The 22,474-nt window shown below is 45.1% G+C and overlaps 1 protein-coding gene across 9 annotated transcripts in view; it reads left to right on the plus strand.

Annotated features, from left to right (window-relative positions):
• NME5 (NME/NM23 family member 5) overlaps positions 1 to 22,474 on the plus strand; it is a 309,787-nt gene that overhangs the window by 55,633 nt on the left and 231,680 nt on the right. For 4 of the 9 annotated variants that reach the window (XR_011854826.1, XM_072145803.1, XM_072145804.1 and 1 more), the window contains exon 2: positions 5,109 to 5,206. The exons of 4 other annotated variants lie outside the window; for them this stretch is intronic. Coding sequence is in view for 3 of the 5 variants with exons in the window: in XM_072145803.1 (XP_072001904.1) it covers positions 5,135 to 5,206 (72 nt within the window). In the remaining 2 variants the exon portion in view is untranslated. Of the gene's footprint in view, positions 1 to 5,108; positions 5,207 to 18,462; positions 18,531 to 22,474 lie in introns of all 9 variants that reach the window. One more of the 9 variants, XM_072145807.1, reaches the window with a different exon arrangement.

A 22,474-nucleotide genomic window follows, 5' to 3' on the forward strand; every position in this document is an offset into this window, starting at 1 on the left:
GGAGATAATCCACATAGGAAACATGTATGGAAAAGAAACAAAAACGGTCTGCAGGCTTTGCCTGCAGACCGTTTTTGTTTCTTTTCCATACATGTTTCCTATGTGGATTATCTCCTTATTTTTAAGCTGTACAAAATAAACCTTAATGGATAGTGGAGGTGCTAACAGTAATGTACAGGTGTCTATCCTGTATTAAACTGCAAAAGGAGATATATTAAATATGGATATCGAGCACTGACTCACACTATACAAAAAATAATTATTTATTAGGCCTAAAAGATATCAAAATATTCAAATACACATAAAAAGCACATAAAAAGTTACCATAATTAGCTAATGTCTATATTGTGTATTGTGGGAACTATAACATCATAAACATATGTATTGCAATTATTAGTTTAGGAACGCAGGCTGGGCAGAGTGGTAGGGTGGCACTAAAGGGCCCAAGTTCTTGAAGTGATATAATGTCTCACAAAGTCCAAATGTTCCAATACTAATAAACGACTCGTTGTTCTGAAGTAGGGATGTTTAATCTCAGTTATATCAATGGTTGTAGATATTAAAACAACTATTGCAAACGGTCATTGGAAACATGAATATAGTGTTTTGTTTTTATATATAGTCCAGATGGAACTTGTACACACAGGAAATTTGACTACCGAGACAATTAATGCTTAACTATAGCGGATAGGTCACATATATGTAACCATAAATGTAGGACACTATTTGAATTGTAACTTTATATTAGCATATGTATAGAGACTCACGTTTTTCAGCAGTCTTTGGGCCAACTTCTCCTGTGGTGATATGTCCCAATCTTGGGAAACTCTCAATTCAGGGTTTTCTGGTTTGGCTCCTCCGATGTAATCAGCTGAGTTGTGATCTCTGTAATAGGAGTTGTGTGTAGCAGATCTCACCAGTCTATATGGATGGTTTTTGATTGTCCATCTCTGGGTTCCAAGTGAGTTTTCCAAACATAAACTCCCCACTAGTAATTCTTGCCTTTAAAGGAAATGTAAAGTGTCGCTTTTTGTTTAGCTCTCCCCACGATAAAGTGATTATTCTAGACGTGTTTCTGAGCCTCTTCTCAGCTTCTTTCTCAGTAGCTAGTTAAAAATTTGCCCATTATGCCTGTTTTATAGTAAAAAATGTCTAAAAAAAACAACATATTTAAACATATTTCTTTATCTTCTAATAGAATTTATTGATAGTTGTTAATACTTAAGCTCTATATGTACAAGAAAACTTGGAAAGCAAGACACTGTTGTAATTCCATTCATTTTACATTAGAAATGGCCAGAAATAGTTCTACATCAATTCATTAAAGGATGCAGAGTACATGAAAGAACAAAATATTTGTATTTACACCTACATCTATAAGTACTTTACTATCTCATTAGCTGGTAGAAAAGTAAAAAGAAATAATAAAGTAAATAGATGTATATACACTTATATATAATGCAATGAATAGGGCTTATTGTTAACAAATTATATACAGGCAGTCCCCGGGTTACATACAAGATAGGGTCTGGAGGTTTGTTCTTAAGTTGAATTTGTATGTAAGTCGAAACTGTATATTTTATAATGGAAGTTCTAGACAATTTTTTTTCTTTTGCCCCAGTGACAATTGGAGTTTCAAAATTTTTGGTGTAATTGGACCAAGAATTATCAATAAAAGCTTCATTACAGACATCTTACAGCTGATCATTGCAGTCTGGGACTATAGTAAAGCATCCAGAGAGCTTCACCAGAGGTCACATGGGGCAGAGGGGTCCGTCTGTAACTATGGGTTGTCTGTAAGTCGGGTGTCCTTAAGTAGGGGACCGCCTGTATTGTAAAATATTATGGATATAAATAAGAGTCTATTTTCTAGATTTGCACCCTCCATAGAATGTCTTCACATAAAATAACAGAAAATAGTATAGGACAATATAAAAACATGTAAAAATATATACATACATACACACATATAGAAATAAAAATAATAAGGGATATGAATTGCAAGCATAGCATGCATCTGTGTCCTGGAAATAACAGCCTGACACATATCCAGTGGTGGGTTCACAACGGGCAATATAGACTCATAAGGAGAAATTGCACACTTGTAGACCCCCTTTGAAATGGAAGCAGCAGCTCTCACGGAACAATTCATCCAAAAATACCCGAGACCATTATTATTGACATCATGGGAGATGTCAATTACATTGGCAACCAAAATGGATATTAGTCACATTAGATGTGACCTCCTTATATATATACATGTATCAATTATAATAAGGGGTTAGAAGCCAATAGATATCATTTAAATAAAGCGAATCTTCCCAAAGAACAACAGATTAGGTTTCTTCTAGATGGTATTACATTCATACAAAAACAATACCCGAGACCATTATTAATGACATCATGGGAGAAAGCCAGTAATGCAGACAGAGGAATTATTCTTGGAAAGAAAACTGCAGAACAGCCACAACAAAGAGAAAAAGAATCCGTAGTAGATCAGTCTAAAATAGTAATACCTTTCAATGTCCAATATATAAAAATTAAGAAAATAATCCAGAAATATTGGCATATTCTAAAAGATGATAAAGTAATTGGAGATTCTTTACCGACTCATTCCCCTATAGTATTCTCCAGAGCACCCAATTTGGGGATACAAATGAAGACATTGGATTAACTTGGCTGTCTCTCAAAGGTTTTTTTCATTGTGCTGCAGATCTACCCATTTGATCGAAAGACACAGCATTTAAAGTCTAATACTAACAATTTTACCTTTCAGGTAAAAGAATTACTTACCTGCAATAGTGTAAGAGTTGTCTATATGATAGTGTCCATGTAAACAACAGTATGTAGGAAGGACAGCCAGATGCTCAAAGACAGATTAGGGGAACACTTTAGAAACACAAAATCAGGCTTTGAACAACATAGTCTATCAGCCCATTATAAAAAATATCATATCAAAATATCATGTGAACTCAAGAACACAAAATTTAGGGCCATCCATTCTACCCCGGACTGGAAAGGTGGCAATTTTATGGCCAAAATATCTAGAGCAGAATCCAAAATGATTTATGATTTTGATATCATGATTTCAAAGGGATTGAATGCTGAAATGGAAACATTTGGTTTTCTATAAAATTTCTATAATGAAACAGTTGTGCCCAGTTGGAGTTGTGACCCCACCACTGCATCTGTGTCAGGCTGTTATTTCCAGCACACAGATGCATGTTTTGCTCGCTATTCATATCCCTTTTTATTTTTATTACTATATGTGTGTAAGTATATATTTTTACATGTTTTTATATTGTCCTATACTATTTTCTGTTATTTTATGTGAAGAAATTCTATGGAGGGTGCAAACTAGAAAGTAGACTCTAACTTATAGCCATAATATTTTACAATATAGCATTTTTTACCAATAAGCTCTATTCATTGCATTATATATAGGTGCATATACATCTATTTACTTTATTATTTTTACTTTTCTACCAGCTAAGGAGATTGCCATTTCTATAGCCTAAATAATGCGGTAACATGAACAGGTAGTTATATGCCATCATAGTAAAGTACTTATAGATGTAGACGTAAATAAAAATATTTTTTGTTCTTTCATGTACTCTGCATCCTTTAATGAAGTAATGTAGAATTATTTCTGGCCATTTCTAATGTAAAATGAATAGAATTACAACAGTGTCTTGTTTTCCAATTATTTGACACTTTACTCAAATAATGTTATAGTGTGAACCGGTATTCAGACAAGACGCACGATATATCCTGTATGTGAAGATAAAGACAAAAAAACAACAACGGAGGGTGGCGCCTTGGGTCCCCAATGGGGTGCTCACCATCAGCCACCTTGGCTAGTATGCAACGAACCCTGTTGTAGGGTAACTTGAAGAGTCCAAATGCGGTCACAGTCTTCTGATCCACTAGCCAAAAACATAGAACACCGGTTCCAAGAAAAGGAAACCGGCGGTAGCAAGTAAATATGAGTGGGTAGGCTAGGCTATACGGGCACTGACCACCACTAGAGGAGTATCTACGGCAATGACTACTGACTCAACTCCAGAATAATAAAATTAACATTTACATTTATTGGTACAGACAATATTGAGAATGAATGATAAAATGAGGGTAAAAATTATATCAATAAATCCTTCTAACCCTCAAAGATAAGAATGATGGAATGATTACTTTACAGACATTTATGCAGGAAATCACATGTCTCAATCAGCTGGATCATCTGTAACATCACCAACAAGAACCAATAAAGCTTGAGGTCAGTATAATTTACATATGTAAACATAAAGGTCAGGAAAGTTTCATAGCGCAAATTCATCTATATACACATAAAGAACTAACAGTTTCTTAAACCACTTACTTCTGAAATGGTAATGTGGGGGAGCAGATTTAAATAATGTTTTCGGCACTTGATGTCTTGGGCACCTTACCGACGCTCCAACGCTTGTGACTGGAGCACAGCTCTGCACCTGCGTGATGCGAGTGACCTAAGCGCGCACGGTTTCAGGAGTCTACGTGCTCATTGTGTGATATGGAAGGAGAAGGTAAGGGTGTACGCACGTGTAAAGGTACGCATATGCGCCATCTAGTATAGAAAAATGTAGCCCTTCCAGCACCTTGTTGAATCTATGCCACGAAGAATTGAGGCAGTTCTGAAGGCAAAAGGGGGTCCAACCCGTTACTAGCATGGTGTACCTAATAAAGTGGCCGGTGAGTGTATACTGTAGCTGAATATTACAATGCATTATATGTTGTCCAGACTCTCATTCAGACCAGCAGGGGTCAGGGTTTGCAATTTATAGATCTAGAACATCTCTCTTTGTTTCAGAGTCTTGAATCTATGCGATGCACTGGATTTAACGTGTCTAATTGGAGTTACTTTAAAGTCCTTATAATTTTTGTCATGGAAAAATAGCCGCATGTCTGGAGACACTGTGCAGTAGAAAACCATGATCAATATTGTTCCTATGTTTATTAAATCTCTCCCTTAATGTATTGTAACCTACACGTACATTCCAGCAAGTATATTACGTAGCTGGAGCCGCAGTTGAAAAATTCTTTAATTGAATAATTCTCTTTAGTAATTTCAGAGGCAAATGAAGTCCTTCTATGTTGTATGCTGTCACAACATTTGCATCGGGAGTGTCCGCATTTGAAACTCCCTACAGTTTTAGGAACGAGAGATAGGGTAGGACTTGGTTTACGTTTTTTTTAGCCGACTAGGGCTAGAATATTTTTAAGAGACCTATATCTTCTATATGTGAGTATCGGATTATGAGGAATTAGATCTTTACGGTAAGGGTCATGTTTCAAGATACTCCAATATTTTTGTAATATTTTATTGCCCTCCTTGGAAAATGTAGTTTAAGTGTGATAGACAGCTGACAGCCGCTGCTTCTGTTGCCGGCTCCGTTCGTGAGCCGGTGCCAGAAGCAGGACGTTATAGCACCTCCCCGTGCGCTTAGCATGTAGCCCCGGGGACGTACTCTAACGTCCTGGTGCGCCTAGGGGTTAATAAATAGTCTAGCACTTTTAGGATCCCCTTTCTAGGTTATGAAAACCTCATCAATGAATCTTTTGTAAATGACACAATTAGTAAACAATGGTTTCCTCAAAATGGCCCACAAATAAATTTGCAAAGCTAGGGGCAAACTTACTCCCCATTGCAGTGCCTTTACATTGTAAGTAGATGTTGTCTAGGAATGAAAAGTAATTGTGCTGTAGTATAAATAAAATGGACTTGATACTAAATGTTGGATAGTAGAGATATTTTTTATTGAACAATATAAAACACAAGTCACAATACACTAGATGAGACTTATAAAGATAAGCATAGAACGTAATGTACAGTGTAAGGTATGCATATATCCAGGTCATACATATAACCTTAAACAAAGGCCCTATCTGAGTGGGATGACCTCTTGGGTGAGGAGGAGTATAAGCTCGGAAACAGAGCCCTGAAAAAATATATAACAATTAACATTCCTCTCCCTACCCTTGAGGCATGTCGCCCCCTTCCAAACATGAAAGGGCATGAGGTGGTATCATAAGACTGCAGTGAGTTACATGCCGGGAATGAATATGTAAGGCAAACAAGAATATGAAAACACAGAACAGAACGTTAGACAGAAACACGCCAGAAAAAAACACAAAGGGAAGGAGGTCCTACAGGGTGCAGCCACTTGGGTCAGGAGAGGGGACGAAGAATTCAGGCATTCCCATCCCCTGTAGCCAGCCTGTCTGTGCCATTTAAGGAGAGACAGGAAAGTCCATCAGGTGGCTTGGGTTTAAAAGAGAACCTTAAAATCCTGAGATTCCCTAAAGCTCATCCACAGAGACCACACACAGAGGAACCTTTCATGGGCCTCCGGAGTTATTATAGCCAGTTCCTCCATGCGGAAGAGGTGGGACATTTATTGGGCTCATTCAGCCATAGAAGGACATGTGGTAGAGCGCCAGTGGCGTGGAATTACAGCCTTGGCTGCAATTAAACAAAAGCGCAATATGTCTCTTTTTTGAGCTCCAATTTGGCCGGGAAGTTCTGACAGGAGGGCAATGTCTGGTTAAGCAGTCACTTGGTTGCTTGAAATTCGTTGGTACGTATAGAACACCTGATTCCAGAAGGGTTTAAGAGCTTCACAGTTCCACCACACGTGCTGCATATATCCCTTGTTGGTACCACAGCGCCAGCAGGCATCCGAGACTGAGGGGAAGACTAAATGCAACACTGTCAGCACCCGGTACCACCGTGCCACAATCTTATATCCCTTTTCCTGAGCTGAACAGGCCGAAGACCTCTTGTGTGTGAAAAGGAAAGATTTATCCCAGTTTTCCTGCGTCAGGGGAGTCCCTATCTCTCATTCCCAACTTCTAACAAATGGAAGGTCTGAGGTCTTAGAGTCGTTCGTCAAAATGGAGTAGATTTGGGAGATGGCATGTGGAGGGGCTGATTCTATTCGAAACAACCCCTCAAAGGCTGTAAGGGAATCGGCGAAGGCTTCTTCATCACCGCAGTTACCCTGGCGCGGTCTGAAGTCTCCGTGAAGAGGCAAAGGGGATCCCTGCAGAAGATCGTACATCCGTGGATCCTCGAGGACTCCCCAATCCAGAAAAGACAACCTGGCCATTCCTGAAGAGCGATGGGAGGGAGATCCTCAGTTTAGAGACATATAATAGCAAGTCGTACGCATATGATGCGGCCTTGCAATGTCTGGAGCCCATTGAGATCCCTTGTATATTGGGGTTTTTCCGTATGGCGGTAGCCAGATGCTCCATTACTATAACATATTGTAAGGGTGAAAGCGGGCACCCCTGCCTAGTACTGTTTTTGATTGGGAAAGACGTGGAGAGGTTCCCATTAACCCTCACCCTAGTGGTAGGGCTGGAGTACAGAGCCATAACCTAAGTGCTGCCGCCATGAAGCCCCACTGGACCCAGTCGAAGTCCTTTTCCGCGTCTATAGATAATAGACAAGAGGGGATGGATCGCATCTGGACGCACGTGGGACATCAGTAGAATGGTTTTATTTAGGTTGTCCCTGGCCTCATGACCAGGAATGAATCCGACCTGATCAGTGTGTACCACTGTTGGAATATGGGGGGTCAGCCTCTCTGCCAGGACCTTAGAGAATAACTTAACGTCCACATTAATAAAGGAAATAGGCCTATCGCTGCCCGGCAGCGATGAGTCTTTACCCGGTTTGGGCAGTACACTGTGGGCCTCTAGGCTACTGGAAGAAAAACTGGAGTCCGAGGATACAGCTTTAAAGACTTTTGCTAGCAATGGGGATAGAAACTCTCTAAATTGTTGAAGAAGGTCGGCTGTACCCATTGGGCCTTTTACCTGCAGGGGTATCTTTAATCACTGCAGAGACCTCAGATGCTTCAATCTCCCGCTCCAGGGAATCAATGACTTCTGGTGCCAAGGCTGGCAGGCCCGTCTCGGATATGTACGAGTCAATTTAAGCTGCACGGGAGCTGCAGGTGGGGATATAGAAGGTCTGAGTGCGAGGGTGTAATAATCAGGACAGTGGTCTACCACATTTGTCCGCGTGATCATACAAATAGCTCTGGAACCGAGCCCTGTGTATTTTTGGTCCTGGAGAGACCACAAGGATTTCCTGGCCCCCGACAACTCGACCAAGTCAGCAGAGGATTAAAGAGGATTTGCGGCGCAGTTCCAACTTCTGAATCTGCGTGGTAAGGGCACCGATCTGTGCATTGTTTTCTGACTTGAGGCGAGTGCCATGGTGGACAAAGATACACTGCAAGTTCCCCTTGAGATGTTCCCACCTTTGTGGAAAATGTGCCGACCCGTTCCACCCTGGGTCGCTGGTAGCAGAGGTAGCACTCCCTGATCTCTTCCACACAAACAGAGTCCCTGAGGAGATTGTCATTCAATCTCCACCTCCAAGGGCGGTGACTGTGATGTTGTAAACACAAGGTCAGAAAAACGGGGGCATGATCCAAAAAGAGGATGTTCCCAATCGCTGCCGTGGGTTCCCATTTGAGAGCATTGTGGCTCAGGAGGAAAAAATAGATTCTGCTATAGGATCCGGGGATATCGCTCCATCCCCGAGTTTTGTCAACAGATGGGTCTAAAGGAAAGTTAGTCGCCCCCCCCCCCACACTATTAAATGACCCTCCATGAAACTGGAGAGTGCGCCCAGCATTGCCCTGCAAGTTCGGAATCGGGTTATTGTTGGGAAGGTACCAGGTGGTGAGTGTGAGCACTTGCCTGAAGGCCCATACCTTCGCAAAGACCTAACTGCCTTCCTCGTCTACACTAGTCACCAAGACCTCAAGTGGCAGTGATTTGTGGAATCGACACTCCCTTTGATTTAGCCTCGGGGTTGGCGCTATGGATCCAACGTGTGTAATAACGATCTCGGATGCTCGGCACGTTGGTGGATCTAAAATGAGTCTCCTGCAAGAAAAGGATGTTAATTCTCTGTGCATGTCGTTCAAGATTTGTGTCCTCTTCTTTGGGACGTTCAACCCCCTAGCATTAAGGGATGCAAGCCGTAAAGTATCCATGTCAAGTCTGGGGCCCTTATATTTTCCCGGTGCACCAGGAAAGAGACAACAAACGACCCGTCCTGTCAGGCACTACTATGAAAGAGTTGGGTGAATGGTAAGCAGGTAATGGACAATACTCAAGGACGAAGCGTGACAGGACAACACCAAAACAATTACTGACAAACCAAGGATGAACTAACAATCAACAAACAAACACAAAACAGTGGGGAGTCAACAATTACTATATCGCAGACAGACCAGCTGGCCACGGAATCCCCAGTGGCTAGTGTACGGACTACAGAAGGCTCCCCCCACCCAGCAACCGCATATTTCACATTAAAGTTATAACAAATCAATATACAAAATCCAGTATTAAGAACAAGAAGATTAGAGAGGAGGCATCTTAATGCAAGACATCAAAAATAAACATTTGAAAAACAAAAGAGGCAGTAATAGGACTTCAGGCAACCAGTATACCCAGAGAAACCTACTACTGATATGGCACACTAGTAGCATTATTGAGCTCCGGGCTGGCCCTCTCAGAGGCCTTAGCAGCGCTCTAGAACAAGTCCCATGACCAACATTTCCTCCAAGACAAAGTCCAAACATGAAAAAGGAACACAGCCTGAGGTACCTACACAGCTGTGAATTATTCCGGGGGCGGCGGTCCAATGTCATGGCCCATCCATGCCCCGGACCTCGCCGAGCGCGGCGTCTGGGGGGCCTCCCAGGTTGAGAAGCGGCCCCGTGTTGTGGAGGAGTCTGGAGACCCAACCACTCCAAGATGTCAGGAGGCGGGATATTTAATGCCGTTGCTACGGCAGGGACCTCCCCGGGATGTCTGATGACAAATCTGCGTTCAGACCGTCGAATATGGAGGCGAAGGGAATGCCCAGGAGTAGGGTATATTTGGATGTCGTAACTCCTCCAGGAAGGGCTTCAATGCCCTGCGTTTTAGCAAGGTCAACCTTGAGAAATCAGGTAAAAGCTGTATATGGGACCTTTGGAACATGATGTCTCCAGTTGATCTTGCCTTGGACATGATTGCCTCTTTTAGTTGATAACAGTGCACCCTGCAGATGACATCTCTTGGCTGCTCAGTTGCAGCAGGTTTGGGTTGTAGTGGGCGATGAGCCCTATCTAATTCCACAGGCGTATCCGCCGGTACTTCCAGGACAGAATTGAACAACTGACGTGAAGTGTTATGGAGTGCAAAGGTCTCCACCGATTCGGGTAAACCTCGCTATTCTCAGCATCATCCATTTGATCGGCCAACATATTGAGAGGCGATCGTTGCGGCTTGTGCCAGTAGATGGGCGCAAAGATCATTCTGGGTAACTTCAGTGGCTGTTACACGAGTCTTAAGCTGCTGAACTTCCTCCCATACCGTGTGTAGTTCTGCTCCATACCGCATGTAAGACTGCTCCAACCTGGCTACATAGCTTTCCATATCATCCCTGGTGGGAATAGTACGGAGGTGGGAACTGAGGGCACGTAATTAAGCCAGAGCCCCAAATTCTTGGGACAGCATGACTTGTTGAGGCTCAGAAACTCTGTCCTGAGAAAAGGCCGTATTAGATGCAGAATGGCCAATGGAGGCATTGGCATGGTGTGGCCTTGCTTGCGAAGAATGTTGAGCAGTCGACATGGGGGAGGGCCATGGGGTGTGTGCCACGGGGGTTGCCGGCCATTCTTCCCCTGTATCCGACCACAAAATCGGGGAGCCGGGGGCTTGATGGCATCACCTTCCCTCCCCCTCTCTCCATCCACTGTGGGCCCTCCTGTCCCCAATCTCTCTCTAGCTGAAGCTCCACTTCCTCAGCCCACGAAGGCCTAGCCATGCAGAGGGGAGAAGGCCCCTCCAGGGGCAGCAAAGCAGGAATAGAGACCTCCATAGGGACCTCCACTAACCCAGGGGCCTGTACTAGGAGAGAGGCTTGCAAGGCCTCATAGGGCCTGGGTGATTGGTGCTGTGAGTGCCTCCACATGTATGATGCGTTTCGGCTGAATCCCTGGTGCGGGCCCCTCAGTACCTTGAATGGTTTGGCCGTCCCCTATCTTGGCCTCATGGTGCTGCAGGGACATGCTGGGGCTGGCGGTCCTCTCCACTGAAGTGCATATCTTCGTCCTGTCATGCTGGCACCGCAGGGGAGCTGGTCCGGCTGCGCCTCCTTCCTTGCGTCCAACTTCTGCAGTCAGCGGCAATGGGAAGTTGGCCTGTGCTTTGAAGCTCCCCGCCTCGCGGCCGTCCGCCGTCTTGGCCGCGTGTTGCTGGAGGAGCGCAGCCTGCCCCACTATTCCGGACTCCGACTCATTGCTCCTACCTTCGCCGGAGCTTCCCGCGGCTCCTGCCGTGGGGCCGGAGTGCTGGTCGTGGTAGAGGGCCGGGAGACGAGGCCGCCGCCATAACAGTGAGGTACCATCCAATGCCATGGGCTGCAGCACGGCTAAGTGGCACTGCTAGGGTACGGGTACCCCCTTTCTCCTCGCTCCCATGTGGGAAGCTCTGGGGCACCAGATTTGGGTAAATAGCGTTGCTAGAGCGGGGTTAGGGCAGGAGAAGTTCAAGTGTGCGACTGTCTCCATCCGCAGTCAGGCCACGCCCCCCCCCCCCCCATATCGAGGTCTTTAGATCATGGGCAATGTTGGTATATAAAGATGAAATATCCATTGTAATAAAAACATAGTCAGGTGACCACAAGATTGGGATAATTTTCCTTATCAGGTCGGCAGTGTCTACCTGGGTAAGCAGGTAACCAGTTAAATATCTTTACCTGGTTAGGATTGTGATTTGTGATGTTCCCTTGAGAATTGGTAAGGGTATCTATATTGAGAAGAGAGGTATTTGTTAATGATGGATTTACCGAGTCTGGTTCTTTGGGGTCAGGCTTAATGAGTCCTCTTGAGAGGAATCTTCTGTTTCTACGTACTCATCCTCTATTGCCTCTTTTCAAATTTTTTTCTTTTCACACTTTTTTGGGCATTGGGGAGGAGCTTGATGTACTGTTTCTTTTATTTGTATCTGGATCAGTGCTAGTTGGTAAGTAGGGGTCTGATTGACCGATTAGGGTACCCCTAATAAAGAGACCATATCATTTGGGAATGCAGATTCAGAGCCTTCTATAGGTTACTTGGTGTGGTTAATTAGTGGGGTGAAGAAAGAGACAGTAGGGACTTCTTCTAAAGAGCTATCGAAAATTTAATCATTGGGTTGTATGGTGATTACAGAGTTGTTTAATTCTTCAAATCTGCCCGAGGGGAGAACTGTGGCAGGTATAGTCTAGCCTACCCACTCCTATATATCCTGTACGTGTCCCAACACTTATAGCTTAAGTATTAACAACTATTAATAAGTCCTGTTCGAAGATAAAGAAAAATGTACCGTATATACTCGACTATAAGCCGACCCGAGTATAAGCAGAAACCCCTAATTTTACCACCAAAAACTGGGAAAACCTGTTTACTCGTGTATAACCCGAGGGTGGGGAGTGCATTGGACACAGCCCACCCCACTAGTATATAGCCAGCCAGCTCCCAGTTGTATACAGCCAGCCTGCCCCCATGTAGTATACAGCCAGTCATTCCCATGTAGTATACAGCCAGTCATTCCCATGTAGTATACAGCCAGTCATTGTGTAGTATACAGCCAGTCATTCCCATGTAGTATACAGCCAGTCATTCCCATGTAGTATACAGCCAGCCCCATGTAGTATACAGCCAGCCCCATGTAGTATACAGCCAGCCAGCCTGTCCCCATGTAGTATACAGCCAGCCAGCCTGTCCCCATGTAGTATACAGCCAGCCAGCCTGTCCCCATGTGGTATACAGCCAGCCAGCCAGCCTGTCCCCATGTGGTATACAGCCAGCCAGCCTGTCCCCATGTGGTATACAGCCAGCCAGCCTGTCCCCATGTGGTATACAGCCAGCCAGCCTGTCCCCATGTGGTATACAGCCAGCCAGCCTGTCCCCGTGTGGTATACAGCCAGACAGCCAAAGACTGCTGAAAACAGTGAGTCTCTATACATATGCTAATATAAAGTCACAATTCAAATAGTGTCCTATGTTTATGGCTACATATATGTGACATATCTGCTATAGTTAACCATTTATTGTATGCGGTAGTCAAATAACTGAGTGTACAGGTTGCATCTGGACTATATATACAACAAAACAATATATTCATGTCTCCAATGATCGTTTGCAATAGTTGTTTTAACCCCTTAACGCCGAAGCCATCTTTCACCTTCCTGACACGGCCCATTTTTTCAAATCTGACATGTGTCACTATAAGTGGTTATAACATATTCAAGTGATTTTGAAATTGTTTTCTCGTGATACTTTGTACTTCATGTTAGTTGAAAAATTTTGGTGGTATGTTTTGCGTTTATTTATGAAAAAACATATTTGGTAAAAATTTGAAAATTTTTTCTATTTTTGAAATTCAAAATGTTCTTCTTTTTCTGTACATAGTCAACAGCAAATACAACAGCACAAAAACTTAATAACTAACATTCACCGAATGCATACTCTCATTTTTGTAGGATGTCATAAGGCTTTGAATGTTTTCACATTTTCATAAAAACGCAAAATCCTGCTATTGAGAGACCTGCTCAGGTTTCATGTCACTTTAAGAGGCCTAAATAAAAGTTAAACCCCAGAAATTACCCCATTATAGAAACTACACCCCTCAGTGTATGTAAAACAACTTTTATGAAGTTTGTTAACCCTTTAATTGTTTTACAGGGGTTAAAACAAAATCGGATGCAATTTTGAAATTAAAATTTTTTTTGCTAAATGAATGTGTTTTTCATAAAATGTACAAATTCCAGTAGATAAAATACCGAAACGGCACCCAATCTCTCCCGAGTATAACAATATCTCATATGTGGTGGTGACCTGCTGTATGGGCACTGAAGGGAAGCTGCACCATTTAGAGCAGGTTATGCATTGTCCCTTTTTATTGGCTATACAATCTATATTTTTGGGGCAATTTGGACATATAAGGGCTTATTTTTTGCGACATGAGATGCACTTTACAAATGCTTAATTTTAGTGGGTCTGTAGCTTATTGATGAGATTTTATTAACTCTTGAATGTATAGAGGAAAAGAAAATTGTCTATTTTGGTTTCCTTTCTTTTTGCTCTTTTTGGGGGTCGTACTGGCTTAATTTTTACCTGTTGAGTTGTTCTTTTCATTGGTACCATTTTGGCGCACATCATTTTTTTAAATCACTTTTTGGAACTATTTTTTGAAGGGATTTTATGAAAAATTTACATTTTTTTACGAGTTTTTTTGGGTTATTGTACAGATTGTTATGGATGCGACGATACCAAATATGTGTTTTTTTTTGTGATTTAAGTGTTAAAAAGTGTTTTTATGATGTGTTTTTTACTTTATTTCTTTACTATTACAGGTTGGCTTGAACAAGCGATCAGAAGATCGCTTGTTCAAGCTGTTCTTTACCTAACACAGTGTGATACAGATGTATTACACTGTGTTCTGAACACACTGAGCATGGGGGGGGTGTCCGATTCACAAGAAATACCCCGCAGGGGTTAACACCCGCAAACGGTGGAAACTCTGATCGCAGGTGTTAGAGGCAGGTGTCGACACCCGCAGCTTCTGGCGCCGACTCCATTCAGGAGCCGGCGCCAGAAGCTTGACGTAATAGTAATGCAAAATGCAGGAACACACCTCCCGCCATGCAGTACTATTACGTCAAATATTGCGAAGGGGTTAATATCTACAATCATTGATACAACTGAGATTAAACATCTATACTTCAGAACAGCGAGTTGTTTATTAGTATCGGAACATTTGGACTTTGTGAGACATTATATCTCTTCAAGATACCGCTTACAAGATGGTGTGAAGTGTTACAAGATTGCATATAAAGAATAAAAATCATCTCGCTCTCTAATATTCCACATGATATATTTCAATAATTGTTTTATTTTTTACATTTTTATTATTTTTATTTTTGGCAGGAAAAGGAAATTGGGCCTTTGGTGCTACCCTACCACTCTGCCCAGCCTGTGATCCTTAACTGTAATACTTGCAATATATATGTCTATGATGTTATAGTTGCCACTATACACTATATAGACATTATCTAGTCATGGTAACTTTTTATGTGTATTTGAACATTGTGATATCTTTTAGGCCTAATAAATATTTTTTGTATAGTGTGAGTAAGTGCGCAGTATCCGTATTTAATGTATCTTAAAAAACCTGTCTGTGACCACCTAGATCAGTGATGGCTAACCTATGGCACTGGTGCCAGAGGTGGCACTCAGAGCCCTTTCTGTGGGCACTCAGGCCATCACCAGAGATGACTCCAGGTATCTTCCTACAGTCCCAGACAGCCCAGGACTTGCTGTGCACAGAGCTATTTTAAAGTGACAGCTCAACCTGGGGCAATTTTCTGCTTTATTGGTGTCCTCAGGAGCAGGTATCAATGAAAACTGTGACAGAGAAGGGAGTATAAATCACAAATTAAATTTCTGTGTTGGCACTTTGCGATAAATAAGCGGGTCTATGTTGTAGTTTGGGCACTCGGCCTCTAAAAGGTTCGCCATCACTGACCTAGATGATGGTAACACCGGAATATGGTGGAAGATTTGGAATAAAGTCCATGGCCATGTGAGTCCACTAGTAACTGGGTATCGGCAATGGCAGGAGCAGACCTGCTGGCTTGAGACGTGATAACTTGTTACGGGCACAGGAAGTGCAGTAATTCACAAAATCTTGTGCATCCTTGACCAGATCTGGCCACCAATAGAAACGAGATATGAAAGCGACAGATCTCTGTACCCCAAGGTTCCCACCTATATAAGAAGAATGTCCCCAAGTTAGTGTCCCCTTCTGAAGAGCAGGTTGGACATAGGTGTTTCCAGGGGAAGCTGCTGTAGGTTCACAGGAGCAGCAACAACCCGCCGTTCAGGAGGAACAATATGTCGAGGAGCTGATTATACCCCAATTACATCTGAGGCACGAGAGAGGCCATCGGCCTTAACATTCTTTGCTGGACGGAAATGTATTATGAAGTTAAAGTGGGCTAAAGAAGAGGGACTTTTCCAAAGCTAACCTTATAGTCAGAAGCTTATGGAATAATTCTCCTCTTCGGCTGACAAGGCCGTCGAGAAGAAGCCGCAGGTGAGGGTTCAATTTTTAGGCCCTTTCTGGATGAGACTGGCTCCTGCACCAACCGAGGAGGTGTCAACCTCCAGCAGGAACGGTTTCTCAGTAACAGGCCGGGTGACGCGAGAGAGGAAATATGCATTATGAACTGCCGGTAGTAGTTAGCGAAGCACAGGAATCTCTATATAGCACAAAGTATTACACTAGTATTACACTGAAGAGTAGCACTCTTCAGTGGCCTCGCCCAGTAATACTTTGTGCTATATAGAGATTCCTGTGCTACCGCAGACAATTTTGTGGGATGCATCTGTAGACCCTTGTCTGTGATGACATATCCGAGGAGTGGAAGACTCTTTTGGTGGAACTGCCATTTCTCAAGCTTGGCATATAGACAACTGGCCCTCAATCGCCTGAGAACTTGTCATACTTGGACCTGATAGGATAGTCAAGTCTTTGAAAATGTTATTGATTAACTCTTGAAATACGGCAGGTGCAGAGTCCAAAGGGCATGAGCAGATACTCAAAGTGCTCATCACGAGTTTTGATGGCGGTCTTCCATTCATCGCCTTCACGGATGCGGATGAGATTTGTAGGATGAATTTCGTAGGATGAATTTGGTATCATAGTATATAAGGCCAGAAAGAGACGCAAGTCCCTCAAGTCAAACCTTAAGAATTAAATAAATGTTTTATCTCCATAATCCGTGATATTTTTTTTAGAACATCCACATCCACAGCGTCCCCCAGATCCAGTCTGGAACTTAGTTCCTCGTAGAAACAGAATCAGATTAGTCTGACATAACCGATCCCTCTTATGCTGGTTTATAAGGTTATGTTCAGTGAGATACTCCAGGATAGCATTTCTAGCAATCCCCTCAAATATATTCCCCACCATAGAAGTTAGACTCACAGGTCTGAAGTTTCCAGGATCGCTATCACGGTACATAGTTCATGCAGAAGGCGACATTCAGTAGATTGGACCTTTCCTCATCTCTAAAGGGCCTAAAGGGTCATTCCTAAAGGGCCACACTCTGTTTTAACTTTCTTATCATTTATATACTTTTTTTTTTTTTTTAGTTTTAAAAGGTTTTTATTGAAAAAATTCAACGTAACAAGTACAAAAACAGGGGTAGAGGTAGCCGTACACGCAGGTACTCCTCTTATCCAGACATTGAGGTACATACATATTCGCTTCACTTAACGCACATGTTAGACCACGCGTCTATGCTGCGTGGTGAGGCGTTAATGCGACCTCTGCACGGGAGAGAGAAACCCCTTTCGAGACACATGATGGAAGTACATAACGGTGACACCAAGGGACTCACTTTTATTGGAATTGACCTAGTGGACCCCCCACCTAGAGGCGGGGACTGGGACCGTATCCTTCTGCAGAAGGAGGCCCAATGGATTTACCGCCTTAAAACTATGTCCACCTCGGGTTTAAACGAGCAACTCAGTTTTGCCTGTTTTATCTGATCCATTCTGGTCCGTAATAATGAGTGTACCCATTCCAGTACCACCTCTAAAAAAGTCTATCCATGTAAGTACTATCTCCTAATGGGTTATACATGTCGACTTATGGTTGTGCTAGTCTCACTTTACGTGACTTTTATTCTCTCATATGATTATGACCTTAAATACGTTTTCACTTGTATCTTTTAAAATCCTGTTTTCACAAGATACCTGCACACTTAGTCCTCTCTGCAGCCAATTTCTGGCCTTATAAAGGTCACCTACCTGTGCCCCTTACCGCCTGCCCACATTTCAGAATTTTTCCCTCGGGGTGATGATGCGCATGAATTGACGCATCCTGGGGCGGCGGTGCGCATAATTGGGCGCATGCCGCAACGAACTGCGCCAGTTTCCATCGCGGGTCTCCCCTGCGCCCGTTCTGCGCATGTCCGCTCTGGGCGCCATTTCTCTGTAGCCCAAATTAGGCACACAGATCCCGCCCCTTAGGGGCGTGGTGATGACGCATTCCCCCAACAAAAGGGCGGGCCTCTCACTCACCAGTGCTCGAGTGTGCCTCATGTGCTCCACTGACATCTCTGCCACCACGCCGGACGCTAAGCGCAACACTTGGCGCTTCTTAGTCCAGGCTACGACGGTCCACGCCAACCATTTTCTGGAACGGACCCTCTCGATCCGGCCATTGCCCTGATTCATTTCAAGGTATGATTGATCTCGCTGCGGAACACATCTGTCTGTTTGCAATCATCATTAGTACAATAAGTGTCTGCACTGACTGATCATCTTTCCTTAAATACTTTGATGCACTTTGTTACAGATTATTTAATATCACTTTGCTGTCCTCAGCCGACACATCTACATAGGCCTTTGAAGCAGGTTATTCTGGTAAGAATATATATATCGATATGTCTTAGCATGCAGGCTTGTACTCTCACTGTGGAAGGTTATTACAAACTTCTCTTATGTGACTTTATCCACCAGGTCTCCTTTTGCCCCCGATGAGCCCAATTGAAGAGGCGAAATATGACATGTAGGCAGAGGTCGCACTAACATTTTTCCAGAAGGGTAATAATACTCCTCTCACCATTTTTGAGGAGTATTTTTACCCGAGGAGGAATATGAAAATTTCGGTAAAACACCGCACACATAGCACACCGCTACACTCCACTCACACAGCACGCACATCACTACACTCCACTCACACAGCACGCACACCACTACACTCCACTCAAACAGCACGCACATCACTACACTCCACTACACTCCACTCACACAGCACGCACACCACTACACTACACTCCACTCACACAGCACGCACACCACTACACTACACTCCACTCACACAGCACGCACACCACTACACTACACTCCACTCACACAGCACGCACTCCACTCCACTCCACTCACACTACACTCCACTCACACAGCACGCACACCACTACACTCCACTCACACAGCACGCACACCACTCCACTCACACAGCACGCACATCACTACACTACACTCCACTCACACAGCACGCACTCCACTCCACTCACACAGCACGCACACCACTACACTACACTACACTCCACTCACACAGCACGCACATCACTACACTACACTCCACTCACACAGCACGCACACCACTACACTCCACTCACACAGCACGCACTCCACTACACTACACTCCACTCACACAGCACGCACACCACTACACTACACTCCACTCACACAGCACGCACACCACTACACTACACTCCACTCACACAGCACGCACTCCACTACACTACACTCCACTCCACTCACACAGCACGCACATCACTCCACTCACACAGCACGCACACCACTACACTCCACTCACACAGCACGCACACCACTACACTACACTCCACTCACACAGCACGCACACCACTACACTCCACGAACACCACTCCACTCACACAGCACGCACACCACTACACTCACACATCACGCACACCACTACACTACACTCCACTCACACAGCACGCACTCCACTACACTACACTCCACTCCACTCACACAGCACGCACACCACTCCACTCACACAGCACGCACACCACTCCACTCACACAGCACGCACACCACTCCACTCACACAGCACGCACACCACTCCACTCACACAGCACGCACACCACTCCACTCACACAGCACGCACACCACTACACTACACTCCACTCACACAGCACGCACACCACTCCACTCCACGCACACCACTCCACTCACACAGCACGCACACCACTACACTACACCACACTCACACAGCACGCACACCACTACACTCACACAGCACGCACACCACTACACTACACTCCACTCACACAGCACGCACTCCACTCACACAGCACGCACTCCACTCCACTCACACAGCACGCACACCACTCCACTACACTCACACAGCACGCACACCACTACACTACACTACACTCACACAGCACGCACACCACTACACTACTCTCCACTCACACAGCACGCACACCACTACACTACACCACACTCACACAGCACGCACACCAGTACACTCACACAGCACGCACACCACTACACTACACTCCACTCACACAGCACGCACTCCACTCACACAGCACGCACACCACTCCACTCACACAGCACGCACACCACTCCACTACACTCACACAGCACGCACACCACTACACTACACTACACTCACACAGCACGCACACCACTACACTCCACTCACACAGCACGCACATCACTACACTCCACTCCACACACACAGCACGCACATCACTACACTCCACTCCACTCACACAGCACGCACTCCACTACACTACACTCCACGCACTGCACTACACTACACTCCACGCACACCACTCCACTCACACAGCACGCACACCACTCCACACCACTCCACGCACACCACTACACTACACTACACTCACACAGCACGCACACCACTACACTACACTCCACTCCACTCACACAGCACACACACCACTACACTACACTCCACTCACACAGCACGCACAACACTACACTACACTCCACTCACACAGCACGCACAACACTACACTACACTCCACTCACACAGCACGCACACCACTACACTACACTCCACTCACACAGCACGCACACCACTACACTACACTACACTACACTCACACAACACGCACACCACTACACTACACTCACACAGCACGCACACCACTACACTACACTACACTCACACAGCACGCACACCACTACACTACGCTACACTCCACTCACACAGCACGCACACCACTACACTACACTCCACTCCACTCACACAGCACGCACACCACTACACTCCACTCACACAGCACGCACACCACTCCACTCCACTACACTCACACAGCACGCACACCACTACACTACACTACACTCCACTCACACAGCACGCACACCACTACACTACACTCCACTCACACAGTACGCACACCACTACACTCCACTCACACAGCACGCACACCACTACACTCCACTCCACTCACACAGCACGCACATCACTACACTCCACTCCACTCACACAGCACGCACACCACTCCACTCACACAGCACGCACACCACTCCACTCACACAGCACGCACACCACTCCACTCAAACAGCACGCACACCACTCCACTCACACAGCACGCACACCACTACACTACACTCCACTCCACTCACACAGCACGCACATCACTCCACTCACACAGCACGCACACCACTACACTCCACTCACACAGCACGCACACCACTACACTACACTCCACTCACACAGCACGCACACCACTACACTCCACGAACACCACTCCACTCACACAGCACGCACACCACTACACTCACACATCACGCACACCACTACACTACACTCCACTCACACAGCACGCACTCCACTACACTACACTCCACTCACACAGCACGCACACCACTCCACTCACACAGCACGCACACCACTCCACTCACACAGCACGCACACCACTCCACTCACACAGCACGCACACCACTCCACTCACACAGCACGCACACCACTCCACTCACACAGCACGCACACCACTACACTACACTCCACTCACACAGCACGCACACCACTCCACTCACACAGCACGCACACCACTACACTACACCACACTCACACAGCACGCACACCACTACACTCACACAGCACGCACACCACTACACTACACTCCACTCACACAGCACGCACTCCACTCACACAGCACGCACTCCACTCCACTCACACAGCACGCACACCACTCCACTACACTCACACAGCACGCACACCACTACACTACACTCACACAGCACGCACACCACTACACTACTCTCCACTCACACAGCACGCACACCACTACACTACACCACACTCACACAGCACGCACACCAGTACACTCACACAGCACGCACACCACTACACTACACTCCACTCACACAGCACGCACTCCACTCACACAGCACGCACACCACTCCACTCACACAGCACGCACACCACTCCACTACACTCACACAGCACGCACACCACTACACTACACTACACTCACACAGCACGCACACCACTACACTCCACTCACACAGCACGCACATCACTACACTCCACTCCACACACACAGCACGCACATCACTACACTCCACTCCACTCACACAGCACGCACTCCACTACACTACACTCCACGCACTGCACTACACTACACTCCACGCACACCACTCCACTCACACAGCACGCACACCACTCCACACCACTCCAAGCACACCACTACACTACACTACACTCACACAGCACGCACACCACTACACTACACTCCACTCCACTCACACAGCACACACACCACTACACTACACTCCACTCACACAGCACGCACAACACTACA

Source organism: Engystomops pustulosus, chromosome 4, assembly GCF_040894005.1.
Source record: "Engystomops pustulosus chromosome 4, aEngPut4.maternal, whole genome shotgun sequence".
Lineage (NCBI taxonomy): Eukaryota > Metazoa > Chordata > Amphibia > Anura > Leptodactylidae > Engystomops > Engystomops pustulosus.